Source organism: Salmo salar, chromosome ssa21 (genome assembly GCF_905237065.1).
Source record: "Salmo salar chromosome ssa21, Ssal_v3.1, whole genome shotgun sequence".
Lineage (NCBI taxonomy): Eukaryota > Metazoa > Chordata > Actinopteri > Salmoniformes > Salmonidae > Salmo > Salmo salar.
In genome coordinates this window covers 9,352,592-9,378,783 of record NC_059462.1, presented here as the reverse complement: position 1 = coordinate 9,378,783, position 26,192 = coordinate 9,352,592, and the positions used below count along the sequence as shown (strand labels likewise).

Here is a 26,192-nt window from a genome sequence, read left to right as displayed (position 1 = left end):
GTCTTATATTAACATTTTAGTAATTTAGCATGATGTTTTCCAGAGTGTATATCAAGCACATAATGAAAGCATGGTAACTGAAAAGTCAAATGAATCTAACCAACTCCTGTCTGTTCAGCTTCTTCCAGTTCAGTAGTTACTACTTAAAAAATAGTGAGGTGTGTATTTGTCATAGAATTTATTTTATGCTAAAGCATAACTGGCAATTTGCCAGGGTGGTTGCATTGTCAAACCAATAAAAATGTGGTGTTCATGGTGATAGGATCCCTAGCCATTTGCTAGCTAAGAGGACCTGATTGAGACACTTACATACGCAGCAGGCCCTTGTAGAACGGGCGGGTAAAGAAGGCATCCAACAGATACTGGTGGATCAGAGCCAGGCCCAGGATACGCCCACTGAAACGAAACCTGGAAGAGAGCAACATTGCTAGGTGCAATACAGTACATGTATAGTATATGATGACAAGTCAGATGTTATCATAAGTCTATCTGCGTCTTTGTTCCTTATTTTATCTACAGCATGTCCGTCTTCCTAAATCCAACCACCCGCCTGTCCATCCATCCGTCTAACCATCATGGTAGTGTAAACTTGTCACTCACCACTCGTGATGGTTGTCCACAAAGGCAGACATGGGGCTGATCTGCACAGTGTAGGTGTCGTTGGCGGAGTACTCAAACAGACCGTAGTAAGGGTTAAACAACTCCCTTGACACCAAGAAGAAGAACTCCCTCGAAGGGCCGCTGTAGTCCAGCCTATAACACACACACACATTTCATAAATCATGTATTGAGATGATGGAAAATAAACAATGTACACAGAGACAACATAACAACCGATGCAAATGAGCAAACATAAGATAATGTGTAGAAAATATTAAAAGACCTAAACTACAAAGGCAACACTCACCCTTCCTCTCCCACAAAGCTGACATACAGCTTACTCCTCTGCAGGTCTTTGCGGGAGTAGCACATGATCTGATTGAAGGCATCCTCCAACAGGTGATCTCTACGAACGATCAATCTGGAAGAAGAAAAAACAGCCAGACAGTCATGAACGCACTCAGGCACAGCACACGCGCACACAGTTTAGGAATGAACAAATCTAATTGTATATTGGTCACATACACATATTTATCAGATGTCATTGCGGGTGTAGAAAAGTGCTTGTGTTCCTAGCTCCAACAATGCAGTAGTACCTAACAATTCACCACAATACACACAAATCTAAAAGTAAAATGGAATTAAGAAATAAATCAATATTAGGATGAGCAATGTCGGAGTGGCATTGACTAAAATAGAATAGAATACAGTATATACATATGAAATGAGTAAAGCAGTATGTAAACATTATTAAAGTGACCAGTGATTCCATGTAAGAATACTGCTGAAATTTAGCGGTTCTCTCAACTTGTTGAATGACGTCATCAAGTACTCACTTGACTTTCCCAGGTCCCTGGCCATAGCCCTTCGTCTCCAGCTTGCGATAGAAGTTTCTCAGTTTGGCCTCAAAGTCACGTTTGTATGGGGCAGGGGCACGTGCATTAGCTCTCTGAGTACCTGAGAGAGGGGCAGGAGGAGGAAGAGGAAAAAATAGACCAAAAAAATACATAAGTTCCTCAGAATATCGTAACTGTATCTCATTATTACAACTTGTACTAGCATAGAATTGGTTCAGAAACCCCCCCCCACTAAACTTCACTAATTGAGAGCGCTAAGCAACTTTTACGGTTCAAGGCTTTTTCTCATTATCTTGCCCTTCCTTGGATGGATAGTTTCAATTAGAAACAAGACTAAGGGAAGAAGAAGAGCATGAGGAGAAAATATGTGTGTGTGGTCTCACCAGGGGAGCTTTGAGGGGAGGAGCAGTAGCTAGGGTGCAGTAAGGCAGCAGGTGGAACATAGGACATGACCTCCTCTTCAAACAGGCTAAGGGAGAGAGGAGTGCTTAAATTCTCACTCACACACAGACAGACATACACGCAATACCTTCTCGTACACGCAAACATACACCAAACACCAATCACAAACAGACATTAACACAAAGACACACACAAAGGTCCCACCTGAGCAAAATGACTAGATCAGCATCGCTAGAGAGACGAGCAAGCCCAGAAACACCCTCGCTGCGAATGAACTGTAACCTTTCCCTGCAGACAAACGCGTTAACATTCGTGATACTGCCGTTTGGCATGATCATAATACATTTAGGAGGTTAAGATTAAGGGTTAAATATCTGATTAAAGGGTTCCCATGGTGATTGGGCTGACCTACTTGAGTGAGTGGTTCCTGACGAGTTCTGGTTGCCTCTCCTGCAGGATCTCAATGATGTTGGGTTGCCGTAGAAATGCCACAATCTTGTCATTGTAGGCTGGGGAGAGACCCGTGTAAATATCAACATTACTGTGTCTATTAGTGCATAAGTTAGCCCTGTATATAACATGTGTGTGTGTGTGTAAAAAGTGTTAATAGAGGGTGCTTATTTCACTGCATGTACAAGTGGGTAACCTGTAGGAGTTTGAGGCGTGAAATGGACATGTTTTTTGCATATCCCAACTCCCCTTGAGACACCCTTAGAGAGTGGAGTCGTGGCCAGAGACCCTTGGAGCAATTAGGGTTAAAGATGCACTATGCAGAAATCGCTCCGCCATTTCCGGGTTGCTAAAATTCTAATAAATAGCCTACTTTCAGTTTTGTGACAAAACAAGCAGTCATTGTGTGGTGAATCATTGTACCATCTAAACCGCTGTGAAATAGATTTTCCATAACCAAAATATTGTATACTGCTCAAAAAAATAAAGGGAACACTTAAACAACACAATGTAACTCCAAGTCAATCACACTTCTGTGAAATCAAACTGTCCACTTAGGAAGCAACACTGATTGACAATACATTTCACATGCTGTTGTGCAAATGGAATAGACAACAGGTGGAAATTATAGGCAATAAGCAAGACACCCCCAATAAAGGAGTGGTTCTGCAGGTGGGGACCACAGACCACTTCTCAGTTCCTATGCTACCTGGCTGATGTTTTGGTCACTTTTGAATGCTGGCGGTGCTTTCACTCTAGTGGTAGCATGAGACGGAGTCTACAACCCACACAAGTGGCTCAGGTAGTGCAGCTCATCCAGGATGGCACATCAATGCGAGCTGTGGCAAGAAGGTTTGCTGTGTCTGTCAGCGTAGTGTTCAGAGCATGGAGGCGCTACCAGGAGACAGGCCAGTACATCAGGAGACATGGAGGAGGCCATAGGAGGGCAACAACCCAGCAGCAGGACCGCTACCTCCGCCTTTGTGCAAGGAGGAACACTGCCAGAGCCCTGCAAAATGACCTCCAGCAGGCCACAAATGTGCATGTGTCTGCTCAAACGGTCAGAAACAGACTCCATGAGGGTGGTATGAGGGCCCGACGTCCACAGGTGGGGGTTGTGCTTACAGCCCAACACCGTGCAGGACATTTGGCATTTGCCAGAGAACACCAAGATTGGCAAATTCGCCACTGGCGCCCTGTGCTCTTCACAGATGAAAGCAGGTTCACACTGAGCACATGACAGACGTGACAGAGTCTGGAGACGCCGTGGAGAACGTTCTGCTGCCTGCAACATCCTCCAGCATGACCGGTTTGGCGGTGGGTCAGTCATGGTGTGGGGTGGCATTTCTTTCGGGGGCCGCACAGCCCTCCATGTGCTCGCCAGAGGTAGCCTGACTGCCATTAGGTACAGAGATGAGATCCTCAGACCCCTTGTAAGACCATATGCTGGTGCGGTTGGCCCTGGGTTCCTCCTAATGCAAGACAATGCTAGACCTCATGTGGCTGGAGTGTGTCAGCAGTTCCTGCAAGAGGAAGGCATTGATGCTATGGACTGGCCCGCCCGTTCCCCAGACCTGAATCCAATTGAGCACATCTGGGACATCATGTCTCGCTCCATCCACCAATGCCACGTTGCACCACAGACTGTCCAGGAGTTGGCGGATGCTTTAGTCCAGGTCTGGGAGGAGATCCCTCAGGAGACCATCCGCCACCTCATCAGGAGCATGCCCAGGCGTTGTAGGGAGGTCATACAGGCACGTGGAGGCCACACACACTACTGAGCCTCATTTTGACTTGTTTTAAGGACATTACATCAAAGTTGGATCAGCCTGTAATGTGGTTTTCCACTTTAATTTTGAGTGTGACTCCAAATCCAGACCTCCATGGGTTGATAAATTGGATTTCCATTGATTATTTTTGTGTGATTTTGTTGTCAGCACATTCAACTATGTAAAGAAAAAAGTATTTAATAAGATTATTTCTTTCATTCAGATCTAGGATGTGTTGTTTAAGTGTTCCCTTTATTTTTTTGAGCAGTGTATATTCAGCTGTTTTGAAGCTGGTGTACAAAACCGAAAGTCCAGTAAAAGACGCAAAAACCAAACTTCAGAACGGGAAGCATAGAAATAGCACACATAGATCTACCCCTTCGTGACTTGCTTTCATTGGGAATGGAAGACTGTAACTCATGTTTCTATGTGAATTTGGTCATCTACCAAATTGTAGCTTTAAGTGGAGCAATTAGGGTTAAGTGCCTTGCTCAAGGGCTGAATTTTCACCGTGTCTGCATAGGGATTTAAACTAGCAATCTTTTGGTTACTGGCCCAACACTAACTGCTAGGCTACCTGCCGTGCATGCGTGTGTACTCACCCACAGGCACCAGGTCCTGGTATTGATTGCGAGTGGACCCACTGAAGGTGCTGGAGGGGCGGGGCATGACAGGTGGGCTGGAGTGTCGCGTGTCATCTACCACCTGCAAGGGGACACTCCGAGTCAGGACGGATCCCTCTGCTGCTACCAATTGACACAATCAGGGAACTCCCAGCAATAAACCCAGCATTGTCATTGTTTCTATTGAAAACCATACTACTTACACCCATTTTAGGAACCCTTTCAATCTTTTTGATACATCATGAATTTTTGTCCATTCTGTTAACCCAGTATTAACCCAGTCTTGCTATAAGCATTATGATTGATATCGGTCTTGTTAAACCAGCTAAAGTCAGTGATGGTCAGTAATCCAGTGTGTCAGTGGTGCAGTGGGTGTAATAGATTAGATTTAGAGCTGATCTCAAGCCTGTATTAGTGGTGCAGTAGTACAGCAGTTTGCTGCGTTCACATAGTCGACTTATTACGGCAAGATGAAACCAGATGTAACATTTTCAGCAAGACAATGGAAAATTCTGATGAGGCCGAGGGACAATATCATCCACTGTAGAGATATTTTCTTTTTTGGATGTTAGTTGGCATGTTCTTCAAACCAGCTATATGAATTCAAACACGCCAGGCAAACTGCCAAGCCACATGTAGGTTAGTCCACTAGTTAGCATGCCGTCATGCAGTCCGGTCAGACTTTTTTTAAATTGGCCTGTGTGAATGCAGCAGTAGTCTCTCACCTCGCCTGCGCTGTGGCTGCGTTGGCGGCTGAGGTGCTGGCGGTGGGTCAACAGACCAGTGGAGCGTGCACTCTGGAGGGGGAGCCGCGGGTCGATGAAGGTCGTGGAACGACGATTGTGATCCACAAAGAAGGGCTGTGAAGACACACAGCCAGCCACGTACAGTAAGATAGATAAAGAAACTACAGTATAGGTAAGCAAGTGTACATACAGTACCAGTCAAAGGTTTAGCCAAACCTACTCATTCAAGTGTTCTTTATTTTTACTATTTTCTACATTGTAGAATAATAGTGAAGACATCAAAACTATGAAATAACACATATGGAATCATGTAGTAACCAAAAAAAAGTGTTGACCAAATCAAAATATACTTTTTTAGAGATTCTTCAAAGTAGCCACCCTTTGCCTTGATGACAGCTTTGCACACCCTTGGCATTCTCTCAACCAGCTTCATCTGGAATGCTTTTCAAACAGTCTTTTCAACAGTCCCACATGCTGAGCACTTGTTCCTTCACTCTGCGGTCCAACTCATCCCATACCATCTCAACTGATTTGAGGTCGGTGATTGTGGAGGCCAGGTGATCTGATGCAGCACTGCAACACTCTCCTTCTTGGTCAAATAGCCCTTACACAGCCAGGACATGTGTTGGGTCATTGTCCTGTTGAAAAACAAATGATAGTGGGACTAAGCACAAACCAGATGGGGTGGCGTATCACTGCAGAATTCTGTGGTAGCCATGCTAGTTAAGTGTGCCTTGAATTCTAAATAAATCACTGACAGTGTCACCAGCAAAGCACCCCCACACCATCACACCTCCTCCATGCTTCACGGTGGGAACCACACATGCGGAGATCATCCGTTCACCTACCCTGCATCTCAGAAAGACACAGCGGTTGGAACCAAAAATTTCATAATTTGGAAACATCAGACCAAAAAGGACAGATTTCCACCGGTCTAATGTCCATTGCTCGTGTTTCTTGGCCCAAGCAAGTGTCTTCTTATTATTGGTGTCCTGTAGTAGTGGTTTCTTTGCAGCAATTCAACCATGAAGGCCTGATTCACAGTCTCCTCTGAACAGTTGATGTTGAGATGTGTCTTACTTGAACTCTGTGAAGCAATTATTTGGGCTGCAATTTCTGGTAACTCCAATTAACTTATTCTCTGCAGCAGAGGTAACTCTGGGTCTTCCTTTCATGTGGTAGTCCTCATGAGAGCTAGTTTCATCAAAGCGCTTGATGGTTTTTGCGACTGCACTTGAAGAAACTTTCAAAGTTCTTGAAATTTTCCAGATTGGCTGACCTTCATGTCTTAAAGTAATGATTGACTGTAATTTCTCTATGCTTATTTGAGCTGTTCTTGCCATAATATGAACTTGGTCTTTTACCAAATAGAGCCATCTTCCGTATAACACCCCTGTCTTATCACAACACAACTGATTGGCTCAAAGGCATTGAGAAGGAAAGAAATTCCACAAATTAACTTTTATCAAGGCCTCATGAAGCTGGTTGAGAGCATTGCAAGTCTGTGCAAAACTGTCATCAAGGCAAATTGTGACTACTTTGAAAAACCAAAAATATATTAAGATTTGTTTGTCACTTTTTAGGTTACTACATGATTCCATATGTGCTATTTCCTAGTTTTGACATCTTTACTATTATCCTACAATGTAGAACATAGTAAAAATAAAGGAAAACCCTGAAAATGAGTATGCCCAAACGTTTGACTGGTACTGTATATATTATACAGTGCATTCGTTAAGTATTCAGACACCTTGACTTTTTCCATATTTCGTTATGTTACAGCCATATTCTAAAATTGATTAAATACACTTTTTTCCTCATCAACCTACACACAATACCCCATAATGACAAAGCAATAACCGTTTCTTAGGAATGTTTGCTCATTTCTAAAAGAATAAATGAAATATAACATTTGCATAACTATTCAGACTCTCTCAAACCTCAGTACTTTGTTGAAGCACCTTTGACAGCCTCGAGTTTCTGGGTATGACGCTACAAGCTTGGCAGACCTGTATTTGGGGAGTTTCTCCCATTCTTCTCTGCAGATCCTCAAGCTCTGTCAGGTTGGATGGGGAGAGTCGCTGAACAGGTATTTCCAGGTCTCTCCAGAGATGTTCGATCGGGTTCAAGTCCAGGCTCTGGCTGGGCCACTCAAGGACATTCAGAGACTTGTCCCGAAGTCACTCCTACGTTGTCTTGGCTGTGTGCTTACGGTCGTTGTCCTGTTGAAGGTGAACCTTCGCCCCAGTCTGAAGTCCTAAGCACTCTGGAGCCGGTGTTCATCAAGGATCTCTCTGTACTTTGCTCTGTTCATCTTTGCCTCAATCCTGACTAGTATTCTAGTCCCTGCTGCTGAAAAAACATCCCCCACAGATTGATGATGCCACCACAATGCTTCACCGTAGCAATGGTGCCAGGTTTCCTCCAGACATGACACTTGGCATTCAGGCCAAAGAGTTCAATCTTGGTTTCATCAGACCAGAGAATCTTGTTTCTCATGGTCTGAGATTCTTTAGGTGCCTTTTGGCAAACTCCAAGCGGGCTGACATGTGCCTTTTACTGAGGAGTGGCTTCCATCTGGCCACTACCATTAAGGCTTGCTTGGTGGAGTGCTGCAGAGATTGTTGTCCTTCTGGCAGGTTCTCCCATCTCCACAGAGTAACTCTGGAGCTCTGTCAGAGTGACCATTGGGTTCTTGATCACCTCCCTGACCAAGGCCCTCCTCCCTCGAATGCTCAGTTTGGCCAGGCGGCCAGCTTTAGGATGAGTCTTGGAGGTTCCAAACTTCTTCCATTTACTATGGACAATTGCTTCGACCTGGCTTGGTTTTTGCTCTGACCTGCATTGTCAAATGTGGGACAAGGTGTGTGCCTTTCCAAATCATGTCCAATCAATTGAATTTTCCACAGGTTGACTCCAATCAAGTTGTAGAAACATATCAAGGAGGATCAATGGAAACATAGCAATCTCAAAGCAAACGGTCTGAATACTTATTTAAATAAGGTATATGTTTTAAATTTTAATACATTTGCAAATAAATCTGAAAACCTGTTTTAGCTTTGTCATCATGGGGTATTATTGTGTGTAAATCGATGAGGATAAAAAGTGTATGCAATCCATTTTAGAATAAGGTTGTAACGTAACAAAATGTGGAAAAAGTCAAGGGGTCTGAATACTTTCCGAATGCACTGTATATTCACATGTCATTGCACAAACTAAAACATTCACACACACACCACCCCCACACACAGTTTTCAGACCTTGCCGGTCTGATCGTGCTTCATCTCCCAGCCCCTGGGTAGCTCCAACTGTTTGTTGGTGAACATGTTGAGAAAGGCCACCAGGTCCCTGTTGTGCTGGTAGCGCTCATAGTGGTGGGCGTCCCGACGAACCTTACTGATCATGTGCTTCAGGCAAGTGTTGCTCGTAAACATGCGGTAGGCACTCTGAGGAGGGAACAGATTGATGAGGTCATCAAAGAGGGACATGTGAAATTCTGGGCTCTTCTGTAAATGGGTTTGTCATTGCTTTGATAAAACACAGATTAAGGGAAGAATGATGACTCATAATGGGAAATGAAATCCCAGGTAGCATACCTCATAGTTCTACTTCAATTAACCTGATCAACGCAACATTTGACGTACAATTGAAAACAGCATTTCATTCCATTCCAAAAAGCTGTTCCCTTACCACACACACTTTTGCAAATTGTTACCTACTGAGAGATATGACGTGATAAGTGAGAGCTGGGAGATCAAAGGTGATCCGTAAGAATGTGAAAGGTGAGGGTGAGACTCACAGGGTTAGAATGCAGCATGTTGAAGAAGTCTGGGCTGCACAGAAACTTTGCGCTGGGGGACTGGAGCAGCAGAGAGAGACGCGACCGGGAGCTGGAGTGACCCGCCGCACTCTCTCTCCTGTACTCTACAACAGAAACACACACAGTAAGAGTAGAATAAACTCAGCAAAAATGTTTTCCCTTTTTCAGGACCCTGTCTTTCAAAGATAACTGGTAAAAATCCAAATAACTTCACAGATCTTCATTGTAAAGTGTTGAAACACTATTTCCCATGCCTTTTCAATGAACCATAAACAATTAATGAACATGCACCTGTGGAACGGTCATTAAGACACTAAGAGCTTACAGACGGTAGGCGATTAAGGTCACAGTTATGAAAACTTAGGACACTAAAGATGCCTTTCTACTGACTCTGAAAAACACCAAAAGAAAGATGCCCAGGGTCCCAGCTCATCTGCGTGAACGTGCCTTAGGCATGCTGCAAGGAGGCATGAGGACTGCAGATGTGGCCAGGGCAATACATTGCAATGTCGTACTGTGAGACGCCTGAGACAGGACGGATCCGACTATCGTCACTGGACCAGACAGGACTGGCAAAAAGTGCTCTTCACTGATGAGTCGCGGTTTTGTCTCACCAGGGGTGATAGTCGGATTCGCGTTTATCGTCGACGGAATGAGCGTTAAACCGAGGCCTGTAATCTGGAGTGGGATCAATTTGGAGGTGGAGGGTCCGTCATGGTCTGGGGCGGTGTGTCACAGCATCATCGGACTGAGCTTGCTGTCATTGCAGGCAATCTCAACGCTGTGCGTTACAGGGAAGACATCCTCCCTCATGTGGTACCCTTTCTGCAGGCTCATCCTGACATGACCCTCCAGCATGACAATGTCACCAGCCATACTGCTCGTTCTGTGCGTTATTTCCTGCAAGACAGGAATGGCAATGTTCTGCCATGGCCAGCGAAAAGCCTGGATCTCAATCCCATTGAGCACATCTGGGACCTGTTGGATCGGAGGGTGAGGGCTAGGGCCATTCCCCCAGAAATATCTGGGAACTTGCAGGTGACTTGGTGGAAGAGTGGGGTAACATCTCACAGCAAGAACTGGCAAATCTGGTGCAGTCCATGAGGAGATGCACTGCAGTACTTAATGCAGCTGGTGGCCACACCACATACTGACTGTTACTTTTGACCCCCCCTTTGTTCAGGGACACATTATTCCATTTCTGTTAGTCACATGTCTGTGGAACTTGTTCAGTTTATGTCTCAGTTATTGAATCTTGTTATGTTCATACAAGTATTTATACGTTAAGTTTGCTGAAAATAAACACAGTTTACAGTGAGGACATTTATTTTAGATGTTGGGAAGGGTGTGTGTGTGTAAAATAGTAGATGACATTTTTTTTAACCAACTGGGGGCATTTTGTTAGTCCCCACAAGGTCAAATGCTACTTCTAGGGGGGGCTAGGCTCTGTACTCCAGCACTTTGGATGTGAAATTATACAGTGAAGGGTAAAGTAGTGCCGACTTTAATGTGAGGGTATTGCCATCCATATCGGGTGAACCGTTTAGAAATTACAGAACTGTTTGTACATAGTCCCCCCCATTTTAGATGACTAAGTATTAGGACAAATTCACTTCAGTCAATCAAATTTATGATTACATCCAGCTTGTGACTCTAAACTTGTTGGCTGCATTTGCTATTTGTTTTGGATGTGTTTCAGATAATATTTTTGTCCAATAGAAATGAATGGTAAATAATGTGTTGTCATTTTGGAGTCACTTTTATTGTAAACAAGAATTAATGTGGCCGCTACTATGATTACGGATAGTCCTGAATGAATCATCAATAATGATGACTGAGAAAGTTAGACATACAAATAATCATACCCCCCAAAAGATGCTAACCTTCACTGACTGTTATAGTAATGGTGAGAGGTTATCATGTCTTGGAGGGTATGATATTTGTGCTTCTGTAACTTGATCACATTTATTTAACCTGTTATATGTGTGAAATTAGTTTCGGTATAGTTTAGGTTCAGTTTCGAGACAATTATCAGGGTGATTATTAACTGGGTATTGTCACGTCCTGACCAGCAGAGGGTGGTGTTGTGTAGTTTTTGGTCAGGACGTGGCAGAGTATGTCTGTGTATGTGTGTTCTGGGTGTTGTGTTTCTATGTGGGTCTGTATGGCTCCCGATCAGTGACAGCTGGTTATCGTTGTTCCTGATTGGGAGTCATATAATTAGGAGTATGTTTGTCACTTGGGTTTGTGGGTGGTTGTGCTAACACTGCTAGTCTTTGGTATGTACGTAGCCTGTTAGTCGTTTTCCCCGTGGATACTTTGCTCTTATATATTAAAAAGATGAGTATCTACATTTCACCTGCTGCAGTTTGGTCTCTTCAACACGGCTGTAATTATGACAGGTATGGCACTTTCAACTGTTGGGAGAAGCTTCAGCAGTTAGTGTAAAAAGGATAGTTCAGCCAAATTACATTGGTTTCCTTACCCTGTAAGCAGTCTATGGATAAGGTATGACAGCAATCCATGCGTTGGTTTAGTTTACCTGGCACTGTTTCTACATGGTAATGTTTTAGCATTTGTGTTACAAATCTCAAGTCATGGGATCAATATTAGCATATATGTCTCTTGCCTCTGGGGTTTGAGGGGATGAGCCTGTCCGCAGGAGGGGCCCCTCGCTCAGATATGAAAATGCGTGATGTAGTCACAAACAAGACCTGTTGGAACTGAAAATAAGGGCGCCTATTTCGTCGCTTATACACACTGGTAATTACAAGTGAAAACTATATCGGTCATGTGTGCATATCATGAATCCTCCCCTTGATATGCCCTTCTGTCACCCCCGTTGTCAATGTGTCAATACTTAGTCTATATATATATATATATATATATGTTATTAACGTGACGCTACTTAGTGTGTTCATAAAGAACACATACTTTTGGCTACTCACCCTTGTTCAGCATTGGGGGGAAAATAGGGGAGATATTTTACCTAATGTCAACCGTAACAACCCAACGTGTTAACAGCTCGCGGTAACTATTAATTCTGTTTAATCTGATTCAGTGTCCTCCATCTTCCCGTTGGAAATGCCTGAGTCGCTCTCGGATGTGAACGTCCTCTCGCCGAGGTGGTTTCCCTCTTTCTCCATGGCTCTACTTGTCGATAACGATCCATGGGAGAGCCTGCTTGAGTCTTTCCGCCGGTGATGTCGCCTTTCCCCTAGCGGTATTGTCCACTGTGATGCCCCTCGACTTCAGATCCTCAGCCGCCTGGTCTGCATGCTCGTTTGTAACCGGGCCATTTACCAGAAATACCCGCATTTTTGCCGGGGATGGTGTTTGGAAGCGTATACCCTTCTCTTTAAATGCTTTCTTAATGGGGGTGTATTCTTTCCTTTTCAGTATCTCTCCCGCGTAGTCATGATCAGAGAACACTCGTTGGCCTTGGAAGCTAACAGGCTTTTTCCAGGTTGCATGTAAGACTTTCTCTTTGACTGAGAATTTTAGGAACAGTACTACTATTGATCTTGGTGGGGGGTTTTGGGGCCAGAGCTCAGTGTGCTCTCAATTCCCAGGTCAGTGTTGTCTTCAAGTATGTCTTTGAATAGACCCTCCACGAATTGGGGCATAGAGTATTTTTCTGCGCCCTCTACTACGTTATAAAGTCTAAAGTTGTTTCGACGTGAGAAACCTTCGAGTTCTGTCACTTTTGCCTGTAGTGCGTGTTGGTTTTTCAGTGACTGTTCAAGTATTTCCTTGACTGCGGAGTTCCATGTGTCCGTTTCCCCAATGCACTGTTCTGCGTCCCCCATTCTTGTAGATATGCTGTGAAGTTCTAATTTGTTTTAAGTTTCTGGTTAATGTCCTTCTTGAACTCATTTAGTTATTGTCTTACATCTTCTCGAAGTTCCTCTCGTAAGCCTGTGAGCGCCTCGCGCAATTCCTCCTTTAAATCACCTCACGAAATGAGGGTTCTTTTGCTGCTACTATCTTATTTGCGCTAGCATTAGCCATCTCAGGTTCATCGACGATTATCTTCTGCCGTCTTGTTACTGTAGCTCCGCGACCTTTTCCTATTTTCCATTTTGCTTAATTTATTACAATGCTCAGAGTAAATACTTGAATTTAGGGGGGAAATACCCAACCGATGTGCAGTACGAAAAACAAGGCAGCCATTTCTTAAGTTGCGTCACCGGAAGCCCCCGGCATTATTGTTTTTGTGCCAATTTTCACCATTTATCAAGCACACTTGGCACTTATAAATGATGTTTAGGCTACTGATGTTTTCATAATTTTACCGCGCATTTTGCTGACCATGCGTCTTGGTGGTTGGGGTAATTCATAAAAATAAGCTGTTTCATAGTTGTAACAAAGGCACTCCACAAAACACTTGCATTTTAGTTTTTACATATAGCCTTCAGTATCAAACTAATGAAAACCCTATTGTGTTATTTTATGTTTTTCTTCATATTCTTATGTTATAAGAAAAACACAACCAAATTATAATTTTTGCAATAGCATATATTAATGACACTGTTAGAATGTTGCAATCAGAATGACTTCTCATTAGCTTAAGGGGGGGGGGGTCCTCGAGGCTCACCAGTTAATAGGTACGTTTTTGATGACGACATGCAAGATATGTCCTTCATTCATTACTATGATCATGGATGTACTGAAGAAGCTATCCCTCTTTCTTTCTGTGCCCCCAAATGTTTGGATATACTGGTAAATTTACCAGGTTGTTAGCTAGCTACATGACCGAATAAGGTGTAAAATAAATGCGGACCGCAATGTTTTAGAACCGCCCGCGACATGGTTTATGAATGTAAAATGTGCCCACCCAATCTATGACAGGAAGAAAAAAAGACGTCGCACAGGTAATATGGGTCAGACCTTTTGAACAGTTTTGACTAGAAACAAGCAGTGTTCGCTGTAGTAATTTTGCAAGCATGACGCTCCCAAATTAAAACTCCCGATAGCACAGCAAAATATTTTGTTTAATTTGGGACGAAACTGGTAGCACTTTATAGCCCTGTGTGTGTGTGTGTGTGTGTGTGACTATACAAACGCACCAGGGATGGTCTGGGGTAGAAGGTCACTCTCTGTGAGCTCTGGCGGGAGGTCAACTGTGTGCTCCTCGGACCTCTCACTGGTCATCGTCCTCCTTATGCTCTGATACCTGATGGAGAAAAATACAGACACAGAAAGGAGTGTGACGGGGAAATGCAGAGGACTGAAGATACAAAAGTATGTGTGTGTACATATACATACATGGGGAAAAAAGTATTTGATCCCCTGCTGATTTTGTACGTTTGTCAGTGGGCAAAGAAATGATCAGTCTATAATTTTAAATGGTAGATTTATTTGAACAGTGAGAGACAGAATAACAAAAAATCCAGAAAACGCATGTCAAAATTGTATAAATTGATTTGCATTTTAATGAGGGAAATAAGTATTTGACCCCCTCTGTCAAAGATTTCTGGCTCCCAGGTGTCTTTTATACAGGTAACGAGCTGAGATTAGGAGCACACTCTTAAAGGGAGTGCTCCTAATCTCAGCTTGTTACATGTATAAAAGTCACCTGTCCACAGAAGCAATCAATCATTCAGATTCCAAACTCTCCACCATGGCCAAGACCAAAGAGCTCTCCAAGGATGTCAGGGACAAGGTTGTAGGCCTACACAAGGCTGGAATGGGCTACAAGACCATCGCCAAGCAGCTTGGTGAGAAGGTGACAACAGTTGGTGCGATTATTTGCAAATGGAAGAAACGCAAAAGAACTCTCAATCTCCCTCAGCCTGGAGCTCCATGCAAGATCTCACCTTGTGGAGTTGCAATGATCATCAGAACAGTGAGGAATCAGCCCAGAACTACACGGGAGGATCTTGTCAATGATCAAGGCAGCTGGGACCATAGTCACCAAGAAAACAATTGGTAACACACTACGCCGTGAAGGACTGAAATCCTGCAGCGCCCGCAAGGTCCCCCTGCTCAAGAAAGCACATATACATGCCTGTCTGAAGTTTGCCAATGAACATCTGGGTGAAGTGTTGTGGTCAGATGAGACCAAAATGGAGCTCTTTGGCATCAACTCAACTCGCCCTGTTTGGAGGAGGAGAAATGCTGCCTATGACCCCAAGAACACCATCCCCACCGTCAAACATGGAGGTGGAAACATTATGCTTTGGGGGTGTTTTTCTGCTAAGGGGACAGGGCAACTTCACCGCAAAGGGACGAAGGACGGGGCCATGTACTATCAAATCTTGGGTGAGAACCTCCTTCCCTCAGCCAGGGCATTGAAAATGGGTCGTGGATGGATATTCCAGCATGACTATGACCCAAAACACACGGCCAAGGCAACAAAGGAGTGGCTCAAGAAGAAGCACATTAAGGTCCTGGAGTGGCCTAGCCAGTCTCCAGACCTTAATCCCATAGAAAATCTGTGGAGGGAGCTGAAGGTTTGAGTTGCCAAACGTCAGCCTCAACCTTAATGACTTGGAGAAGCTCTGCAAAGAGGAGTGGGACAAAATCCCTCCTGAGATGTGTGCAAACCTGGTGGCCAACTACAAGAAACGTCTGACCTCTGATTGCCAACAAGGGTTTTGCCACCAAGTACTAAGTCATGTTTTGCAGAGGGGTCAAATACTTATTTCCCTCATTAAAATGCAAATAATTTTATAACATTTTTGACATGCGTCTTTCTGGATTTTTTTTGTTATTCTGTCTCACTGTTCAAATAAACCTACCATTAAAATTATAGACTGATCGTTTCTTTGTCAGTGGACAAACGTACAAAATCAGCAGGGGATCAAATACTTTTTCCCCCTCACCATACATACATACATGACACAGACCTGCGGTTGAGCTGCTCCATCTGTTGGATGGAGCTGGAGCGGGTCAGGCCCTGGGGGGCGGGTGGTCCGGTGGGGCGCTGCCACGTGGTGGTTCGGTTCACATGATCCACAAAGAAAATACGACCATGACTATCGATCCTCGCCTCCCAGTCTAAGGAGAATAAACACATCGCTTTACATTTAAGACACAGGCTACGTCCCAAATGGCACCCCATTTCCTTTTTACTGCATTACTTTTAACCAGGGCCCATAGGGAATAGGGTGCTACTTGGGATGCACACACAGTCGCAGTCAAACTGAATTCACACATGGTTGACATGTACGGATGCATTCTAACATCCAACCATGGCACCTTGAAATAACAAACACAGTATGTCAAATAGTATACCATTGTGCACATAGGACTTAGTCTATGATTTGGCCCACATTTCTAAGACGGCTCTAGTGCCACAAAGTGTGTTTAGCATGGGCAGCACCATTGAGGAATTCCACCAATTTGAAGTAGTGAACTTGGTGGGAGTTCCTACTGTATGGGTTAAGGAAAGATCACATAATTCCTTCCAGGTCATAAGGAGAGATCAGCCAATTAACTATACTCCTGAGCAAACATTTTATAACTGTAGGTGGCAGTAAATCACAAACCTTGGCTTTATACCAGTTCAAACAACACACTTTAGGTGGAAGTATGCACCCTTTCAGTTTACCGAATCGTAGAAGAAATTAACAACTAACTTTTTTAACAGTTATTGCGCATGTTGTCACAGAAGCCAGTATGGCACAGGTACAAATAAACCCTCTCTATCGAGACAAATACACATACTATATCAAGCAGCTTTCTTTCTCTTTTGTCATCTTCCTTCACCTCATACCTACAGAGGTAGTATGTACAGAGACACTTACTAGGAGGTAAGGGTTCGTCCACACGTTGGTATCGGTGGATGTCATGGCGCACTGTGGGGAGCGAGTGCACGGGGTGACCGTTCACTTGAGCACCTGAGCATACGCAACATTCAGGAAAGGGAGAACACATTAGCCGTTTACAGTAATTCACTATTCGTTTCTACTGGATGAATGAGGGAATAATATTTAATGATTGTTTCTGGTAGGGGAGTATGGATGTTTTAATGAATCCCAAGGAAGCAAAATAGATTGATTTCAGAATGTCATTTTAAAGTAAATACCAGGTAAACATCAGACTGTAAAATAATGCCTTTTAAAAGGTGGTAGTTACATACCGTCCTCTCCATCTGTCTCCGTGGCAACTGCATCTGAATCCACAGATCCTGCATCCCCCGCTGGCCTTGGCTCCTCCCACACCTCATCCTGGGACACCCCCCCAGATGCCTGCAAGCTCCGCCTAAGCTCACTTATCTCTTCTCCTGGCTCAAGCTCATTGGCTGACGGAGCATCTCCTTCAACCTCATTGGCTGGCGTCTGCCCGTCTCCCTCATCGTCTACATGCTGACTGGTGGGTCGGTTGTCGGTGATGGTATCTCCTCCTGGGTCAATGGCAGCTTCTGTCCCTGCATCAGTCTCCTACAAAGCCCAAAGACATCCAACAGCATGAAGGCCGATGAGGTCAGAGCGTGCTTTCCCAAATGGTGGGTTAGGACCAGGGATGTAGTGGAGCGTTAATAAATGCTGTTAATGCACCTTATTTGCTTTGGTGAATAATATTTGCACAGCTACAACACTAAACTGACATTGTTAGCATTTGTGTAACCCATCAGCATTGTCTCGAAAGGCGTTCTGTTTACCCAACTTTTTTTTTACCACTACTACAGACCACACCAGATGTACAGTACCTTCAGAAAGAATTCATATTTCTTGACTTATTCCACATTTTGTTATGTTAAAGTCTGAATACAAGATGGATTACATTGTGTTTTTCCTCACCCATCTACACACAATATCCCATAATGAGAAAGTGAAAACAGGTTTTTAGAAATACAAAAATAACTAATTTACATAAGTATTCATGACCGTGAGTCAATACATGTTAGAAACACCTTTGGCAGCGATCACAGCTGTGAGTCTTTCTGGGTATGTATATAAGAGCTTTGCACAACTGGATTGTACAATATTTGCACATTATTCTTAATTCTTCAATCTCTCAAGTTGGTTGTTGATCATTGCTAAACATCCATTAAAATCCTGCCATAGATTTTCGAGCTGATTTAAGTCAAAACTGCAACTAGGACACTCAGGAACATTCAACGTCATCTTGGTAAGCAACTACATTGTATATTTGGCCATGTGTTTTAGGTTATTGTCCTGCTGAAAGGCGAATTTGTCTGGAAACCTGTGTCTGCTTTCCCTCTAGGATTTTGCCTGTGCTTAGCTCAAAGCCGTTACAAAAGTTTAGTATTTGGTCCCATATTCCTTGCACACAATGACTACATCATGCTTGTGACTCTACAAACTTGTTGGATGCATTTGCAGTTTATTTTTGTTTTCTTCGGATGATGTTGTGCCCAATAGGAACTGAATGGTTAATAATGTTGAGTCACTTTTATAGTAAGTAAGAAAAGCATCCACATTCATGGACATTCTCATAGACTTGCCTGTAAAGAGAGGGGGTGGAGCCACCACCCTGCTTTCACTCCTTGTTGTAGTATATTTTAACACGTTTGTACCCAGAAGTTAATTGAGAATCTGACGCAATTACGCAAGACTTTAGTTCTGGATTTCCAAGATTATTATTTTACTTACTACTAGAGATACTATAGGCTATTTCAGGTGGAATTATTGCATAGAGAATTTTTAACCACAGGTTAAAAGCTCAGTGCAGTCAACATTCAGTTTTTCCTGTTTTGTATCATATTGTCACGCCTACTCCCGCTCGACGTTGCCGGTCTACTAACCACCGGTCCTGGCAACCATCCTTACGCGCACACCTGCTCCCCCTTGCTACGCACACCTGGATCTCATCATCACCTTGATTAAGCTCCCTTTATTTAGCCTTCAGTAGCCTCAGTCATCAGGCAGTATTGGTTTTGGCCACGTTCATTACGCTTCTGTTTTCTGCCTTATTCTTATCATTAAACTCACCTTCTGCACCTGCTTCCTGACTCCCAGTGTATATGTTACACATATTGTACAACAGCTGATGAAACTAACACTGTAAAAGTGTGAAAACATTGGATCAGTGTTATTTTCTCATAGTTGCTTCTTGAAAATACAATCTACACAGGACCTTCTAATCAGCAGGTTGAAATGAGCGGGAGTTCTGGCTTTCCATGGTGACATCCCTATATGGTCAATTGGTTAACAGACCAATAACAAAGAGCTCCAAACCTCTCTGCCAATAACAGCTAGTTATCCGTTTTCCCTTCCCCATTCAGACCACTCCCAGACAATCCTATCAAAAATCTTGCTTGAGAAATAGTTTTCTGGCCAAAATGTTTTTGGGCCCATTTTAACAGAATACTATTACATTAAGGTATTTAAATATTATTCAGAAATTATTTGAGATTTATAGAAAAACGACTGCATTGGGCCTTTAAGATCTACTTACTGCACCACCAGTCACACTCACCTGAGCTGTGGACATCGTGATTGGGCAACTCTCTGAGCAAGAGAAGACTGTCTGTGGGGCTGTTGCCATGGAGCATGTGTCAATCTCCGATGAGGGGTCGTCAGCGGGCCCCTGGCCCTCCTCTGGCCCCTCCAGGACCTCAACCAAAAGACTCTGGGACAGCACCTCTGAGAAGAAAGGAACTTCCTCCACCTCTGAGAAAACATCAGGCTCGGAGGCGTCTTCCAAGTCGAGGGCCAGGTCTAACTCAGGGGCAACATAAGATTCACCACCAGTGGCACATTCTTCCCCCTTTACCCCCTCCTGTTCATCACCCTCCACCCTGGGCTGCGGCTGCAGATGCTCAGTGTCAGAGTCCTGTTGTAGCTCTGGGAAGAGATCTTCTTCATGGCCCCCGTTGAGCAGCAGGGGGGACCCGGGCACCGGGTAAATGTCGGTGGACCCCGAGCGCTCCTCTTCTTCGTCCGAGTCAATGTGCAGCATGGCGCTGAGACGTGTGTGAGTGGGAAAGCTAGACCGCAGCTTCGGGGAGGCAGCGCCTAGGGGCCTATCTCCAGGACCCTTGGGGGCCTCGATGGCGTCCAGGCCTTCACTTAGGGACCTCTGCAGCCGTTGAGGGCCAGAGTAGGATTCGCCCTCTGTGGTTCCGCCCTCTGTACCGCTGAAGTCTCTGTAGTCTGGGACTGGATAAGCTGTGGCCCCGCCTTCCCAGGACCTCTGTGAGCCCAGAGAGCCAGTAGGGGAGGGGCCTCCAGTGACCACCCCCGGGAGTGGGTGGGGCAGATCCTCGTCATCTGACGGAGTCCCCGGGGCCCCGTTATTGGGCACACCGATAAAGTCTAGTGAGGCCCCTGAGCATGAAAGAGAGAAATGTATAATTTTGTAATACCTTGATTTCTATTACATTACAATTCATCAGTGTGTACAGTCGTGGCCAAAAGTTTGGAGAATGACATTAATTTTCACAAAGTCTGATGCCTCAGTTTGTATGATGGCAATTTGCATTTACTCCAGAATGTTGTGATCAGATGAATTTCAATTAATGGCAAAGTCCCTCTTTGCCATGCAAATGAACTGAATCCCCAAAAAACATGTCCACTGCATTTCAGCCCTGCAACAAAAGGACCAGCTGACATCATGTCAGTGATTCTCTCGTTAACACAGGTGTGAGTGTTGACGAGGACAGGGCTGGAGTTCACTCTGTCATGCTGATTGAGTTTGAATAACAGACTGCAAGCTTCAAAAGGAGCGTGGTACTTGGAGTCATTGTTCTTCCTCTGTCAATCATGGTTACCTGCAAGGAAACACGTGCCGTCATCATTGCTTTGTACAAAAAGCACTTCACAGGCAAGGATATTGCTGCCAGTAAGATTGCACCTAAATCAACCATTTATCGGATCATCAAGAAAGTCAAGGAGAGCAGTTCAATTGTTGTGAAGAAGGCTTCAGGGCATCCAAGAAAGTCCAGCAAGCACCAGGACCGTCTCCTAAAGTTGATTCAGCTGCGGGATCGGGGCACCACCACTACAGAGCTTGCTCAGGAATGGCAGCAGGGAGGTGTGAGTGCATCTGCACGCACAGTGAGGTGAGTGGCTCACTCACAATTTTGCCTAAGAACACAGCCATGAATAAAGAATGGTCCCAACACATCCTCCGAGAACAACTTCTCCCAACCATCCAGGAACAGTTTGCTGATGAACAATGCCTTTTCCAGCATGATGGAGCACCATGCCATAAGGCAAAAGTGATAACTAAGTGGCTCGGGGAACAAAACATCGATATTTTGGGTCCATGGCCAGGAAACTCCCCAGACCTTAATCCCATTGAGAACTTGTGGTCAATCCTCAAGAGGCAGGTGGACAAACAAAAACCTACAAACTCCAAGCATTGATTATGCAGGAATGGGCTGCCATCAGTCAGGATGTGGCCCAGAAGTTAATTGACAGCATGCCAGGGCGGATTGCAGAGGTCTTGAAAAAGAAGGGTCAACACTGCAAATATTGACTCTTTGCATCAACTTCATGTAATTATCAATAAAATCCTGAAATGCTTGTAATTATACTTCAGTACTCCATAGTAACATCTGACAAAATTATCTAAAGACACTGAAGCAGCAAACTTTGTGGAAATGAATATTTGTGTCATTCTCAAAACTTTTGGCCATGACTGTACTTTAAATATTGTTGTTAACAAACACAAGAAATGAAAAGGTAAATGGTCCTCACCGTCAGGTCCAGTGGATGTCAGCTCCACTTTGAACTGCATCTGGCCACTCACATGCTCAGTGGGCAACCGTCGACACAGAGAGAAGCTCAGAGGCTGGACACTGAAAACAGACAGATGGACGGACATACAAAACAACCAAATGCAATCACTCAACTGTAGTGTACACGCAATGATAAAGTGCAGTGAACAATTATGAGCATGGGTATACTTGAGTGTCAGTAAGAACACACACTACCAGTCAAACGTTTTAGAACACCTACTCATTCAAGGGTTTTTCTTTATTTTTTACTATTTTCTACATTGTAGAATAATAGTGAAGACATCAAAACTATGATATAACACATATGGAATAATATAGTAACCAAAAAAGTGTTAAAGAAATTCAAAATATATTTTATATTTGAGATTCTTCAAATAGAGTGAAGGAAAAGCAGCCAACACGTGCTCAGCATATGTGGGAGCTCCTTCAAGACTGTTGGAAAAGCATTCCAGGTTGAGAGAATGCCAAGAGTGTGCAAAGCTGTCATCAAGGCAAAGGACGGCCATTTGAAGAATCTCAAATATATTTTGGTTTGTTTAACACTCTTTTGGTTATTACATGATTCCATATGTGTTATTTCATAGTCTTGATGTCTTCACTATTATTCTACAATGTAGAAAACAGTAAAAATAAAGAAAAACCTTTGAATGAGGAGGTGCTCTAAAACTTTGATCGGTAGTGTGTCTTCGTGCGTGCATGGGTGCGTCCATTTGCCATGTTACCTACCCAGGTATCTTCTCAATCAGCCTCTGGACAGGAATGGTCAGCTGACCAAGGAAGCGCTTGATGATTGGCCGACTTTTGGCAAACTTGTCTTTCACCTCGATGTTCAGAATGTCTGTCATCAGTGCTACGAAAGTGTATTTCTACAGATGGAGGGAGACACAGACTGTTAGAACATGTTTCTATGAGCTGGCTTTTTCACAAAATAAAAAATGTTAGATGGTAAACAACAAGTGAATTGCGACAATCAGAGGTTCAGGGCCAATTTAAGTGGACAGCAACTTAATCAGAATTCTGAAGATCAGCATGACAGTGGACAGCGACCATATGAGATGCCAAGCGAGACGCCTAAAGGGAAAGCCTTGCTCGGCTCCCCATTAACTCTTTATTTGGAAGACCAGGGATGGGCAACCCCAAAAGGCTAGGGGATGCATGTGTGGGTATGGATGTGGATACGCAGACCCGCAAGCCACAGCGGCCCCTCATGAGTTCAGATTTTTTGTGTCCCCCACCCCTATCAAAGTTACCAATCCCTGACCTCTTTAGCCATATTGATTTCAAATGTCTAACCTTTACAATTTTGTAAATAATAAGGAATACATTTGTGTATAATTGAAATACACTTAATACTCAAGTGATTCTATGAAACTTCATCTATAGTGACCGAGTGATCTAAGAGTGGAGTGAGAGTGTGCATATATGTGTAAGTGTGTGTACGCGTGTGCACACATGCATGCATATAGGTCACCTCTCCGTGCCACTTAGGGTTGGTGGTGTTGGCGATGATGGCGGAGCGTCTCTCCTGTCCATGGTGGCTGAAGGTGGGGAAGCCGCTCCTCTTCCCAGGGTGGATGGACATCTTCAGGTAGGGATCCGGGTTGAAGAACATTCCCTTCTTCAGCCCCACCGCACGCATATCTACACAGAGGAAGATTATCATCACATCAGGGGATGTATGCATCAACAGTATCAGAGTAGGAGTGCTGAATCAGGATTGGTTTAGCCTTTTAGAGCACAATAAATAAGACTACATGGACAGGGGGACCTGATCATAGATCCAAACTCCTTCTGAGACTCTAATACATACAGTACGGCCCCAGGTCCTTCACTGAGCATTGTCTGAGGCTTTGACAAAACAAAATTGGAGGCTGAACTGCCAACCAGAGGGGGCTAGTGGGTGGAGATATAAGAGGACGGGACTTTGATGCCTTTCCGTTTATTCCACTCCAGCCATTACAATGAGCCCATCTTCTAATATCTCCACCAAACATATCCTCTCTGTAAATGCAGTGATGAAGGTTATGTGAAACCGCAACACATTGGCAGTAGACATTGTTTACATTTTTTTTTTTTTACTTTCCAAAATGAAGATGCCAAGCCGTTTCAATAACGGCTTTTATCTGCAACTATATCATACACGTTCAGCCAAGTCCAATTTCTTGTCAATGTCACAAGCCAGGGAAACCAAAGAGCACCTTACTATATGAACTCGTATTGCAATTGGAGCATGAACAGAACCTTCTGCGTTTTCACAACATTTTTGAGGTTTATTGCAAAGGAAGGATGATATACATATATGCAAAGTTAGAACCTCTTATTTTCAACTGGGAATAACACACGTGAGGAGGAATAAAAGGTCAAATAATGTGGTAGATTAATATTATTAATCTTATTGATAAGATTTATCAATAAGTGAAACCCTGATGAAAGCAATTTGCTGCCAAAACGTTGACAATCTTCTACTAAATCATTTGAATTTGAACTATAGAGTGTGCACCTTTTCTAAGAGTCAATGAGGACATTTACTTGGTTTTAGCCAAACCACATCTCACCTGTTAAAGTAAAGCTGATTAGTTTGCGAGGATGATCTGTGGATGACTGCCCCCCACTTTGACCTTCTCCCTGAGAGACACAGAAGTTGTATAAACATAAGTCATAAAAATAACAAAACACACACACACACACACACACACACACACACACACACACACACACCAGGACTCCAGGGTTCTTCACAGTGATGCAGGGGGTGGTTGCTCTCAGGGCTCCACTGACACCGTGGTAGTACTTGAAGCAAATCTTGGTCTCAGCTAGAGGGAAATAGAAAGATTCATGATATGAACACAACTTCTCTTTTCCTCTCCTCACCAACTCTTTTGCTGGCTGAATCTCAATTGTGAGACATGACTTCTAATCTTGCTTGTTATTAAGAGGGTAGTATGTACAGAGTAATGCAAAAATCTTGCATTCACATTATTACAGAACTAACAATTCAATTAAAAGTAGTGTACTATGTAATTGCAGTGTAATTACCTTCCCAGTAGTTAACAATGAAATAATGGCCCTATGGGCCTTGCTCAAAAGTAGTGCACTACATAGGGAATAGGGTGCTATTTGGAACAAAAACCTGTTAATTAAGCGTTGCCTCTCCCCTTTGTTAATCTTATCCCATTGGACGGCACTTTTTGCTCAAAGACGCTTTGAAACTTCAATTCCACATCATACTTGATCATATTGAAGCTTTCTTTCTTTCCTTCACTCCCTCTTGTCTTTTCTCCTCCCACTCACCGTCCATGAAGTAAGGACCAGGCTCCAGTCTCCAGACAATCTGGCCCCTCTGTGTCCCATTCACCCCGCGATTCTTACAGTCCCACACATTAGACGGGCTGGTCTCATCTGAGCCGGCCAGGGAACAAAACAGCTTTGTTAGACCACTCAGTTTGTGTGTTTGGTTCTAAATGTGTATGCGCATGCGTGTTTTGTGGTCTATAAAGACGTGACAGACAAAATGTTTGATTATTGAAAAACTCAAATGGTGGACCCCAATAAACACTTAATGTTACGGTCAGATATTTATTGAACAGCACATATCTACACTCCACATTGCAGCCCTTCTCACATGTAAACTCAGCAAAAAAAAGAAGTGTCCTCTCATTGTCAACCGCGTTTATTTTAAGCAAACTTAACAGCAACTTAAATATTTGTATGAACATAAGTTTCAACAGACAAACTGAACAAGTTCCACAGACGTGACTAACAGAAATGGAATAATGTGTCCCTGAACAAAGGGGGGGGGGGTCAAAATCAAAAGTAACAGTCAATGCAGCTGGTGGCCACACCAGATACAAAGTACTGCAGTGCATCTCCTCCTCATGGACTGCACCAGATTTGCCAGTTCTTGCTGTGAGATGTTACCCCACTCTTCCACCAAGGCACCTGCATGTTCCCGGACATTTCTGGGGGGGGGGTGGCCCTCAACCGATCCAACAGGTCCCAGAGGTGCTCAATGGAATTGAGATCCGGGCTCTACGCTGGCCATGGCAGAACACTGACATTCCTGTCTTGCAGGAAATCATGCACAGAACGAGCAGTATGGCTGGTGGCATGTTCATGCTGGAGGGTCATGTCAGGATGAGCCTGCAGGAAGGGTATCACATGAGGGAGGAGGATGTCTTCCCTGTAACGCACAGCGTTGAAATTGCTTGTGACACACCGCTCCCAGACCATGACGGACCCTCCACCTCCAAAATCGATCCTACTCCAGAGT

General features: G+C 43.9%; 1 protein-coding gene across 4 annotated transcripts in view; it reads right to left on the bottom strand.

Annotated features, from left to right (window-relative positions):
• The window catches only part of hecw2a (HECT, C2 and WW domain containing E3 ubiquitin protein ligase 2a), a 48,983-nt gene that overhangs the window by 6,308 nt on the left and 16,483 nt on the right, over positions 1–26,192 (bottom strand). For 3 of the 4 annotated variants that reach the window (XM_014163921.2, XM_014163918.2, XM_014163920.2), the window contains exons 3-24: positions 25,214–25,321; positions 24,641–24,735; positions 24,478–24,547; positions 23,394–23,563; positions 22,649–22,788; positions 21,882–21,982; positions 19,657–20,507; positions 17,354–17,654; positions 17,019–17,111; positions 16,119–16,269; positions 14,337–14,443; positions 9,247–9,371; positions 8,708–8,893; positions 5,427–5,561; positions 4,681–4,783; positions 2,272–2,368; positions 2,064–2,147; positions 1,841–1,926; positions 1,437–1,557; positions 908–1,021; positions 601–753; positions 310–408 (exon numbers count right to left, since the gene is read on the bottom strand). In XM_014163921.2, coding sequence (XP_014019396.1) covers positions 310–408; positions 601–753; positions 908–1,021; positions 1,437–1,557; positions 1,841–1,926; positions 2,064–2,147; positions 2,272–2,368; positions 4,681–4,783; positions 5,427–5,561; positions 8,708–8,893; positions 9,247–9,371; positions 14,337–14,443; positions 16,119–16,269; positions 17,019–17,111; positions 17,354–17,654; positions 19,657–20,507; positions 21,882–21,982; positions 22,649–22,788; positions 23,394–23,563; positions 24,478–24,547; positions 24,641–24,735; positions 25,214–25,321 — 3,490 coding nt within the window. The remainder of the gene's footprint in view (positions 1–309; positions 409–600; positions 754–907; positions 1,022–1,436; positions 1,558–1,840; positions 1,927–2,063; positions 2,148–2,271; positions 2,369–4,680; positions 4,784–5,426; positions 5,562–8,707; positions 8,894–9,246; positions 9,372–14,336; positions 14,444–16,118; positions 16,270–17,018; positions 17,112–17,353; positions 17,655–19,656; positions 20,508–21,881; positions 21,983–22,648; positions 22,789–23,393; positions 23,564–24,477; positions 24,548–24,640; positions 24,736–25,213; positions 25,322–26,192) is intronic. The other variant, XM_045704427.1, reaches the window with a different exon arrangement.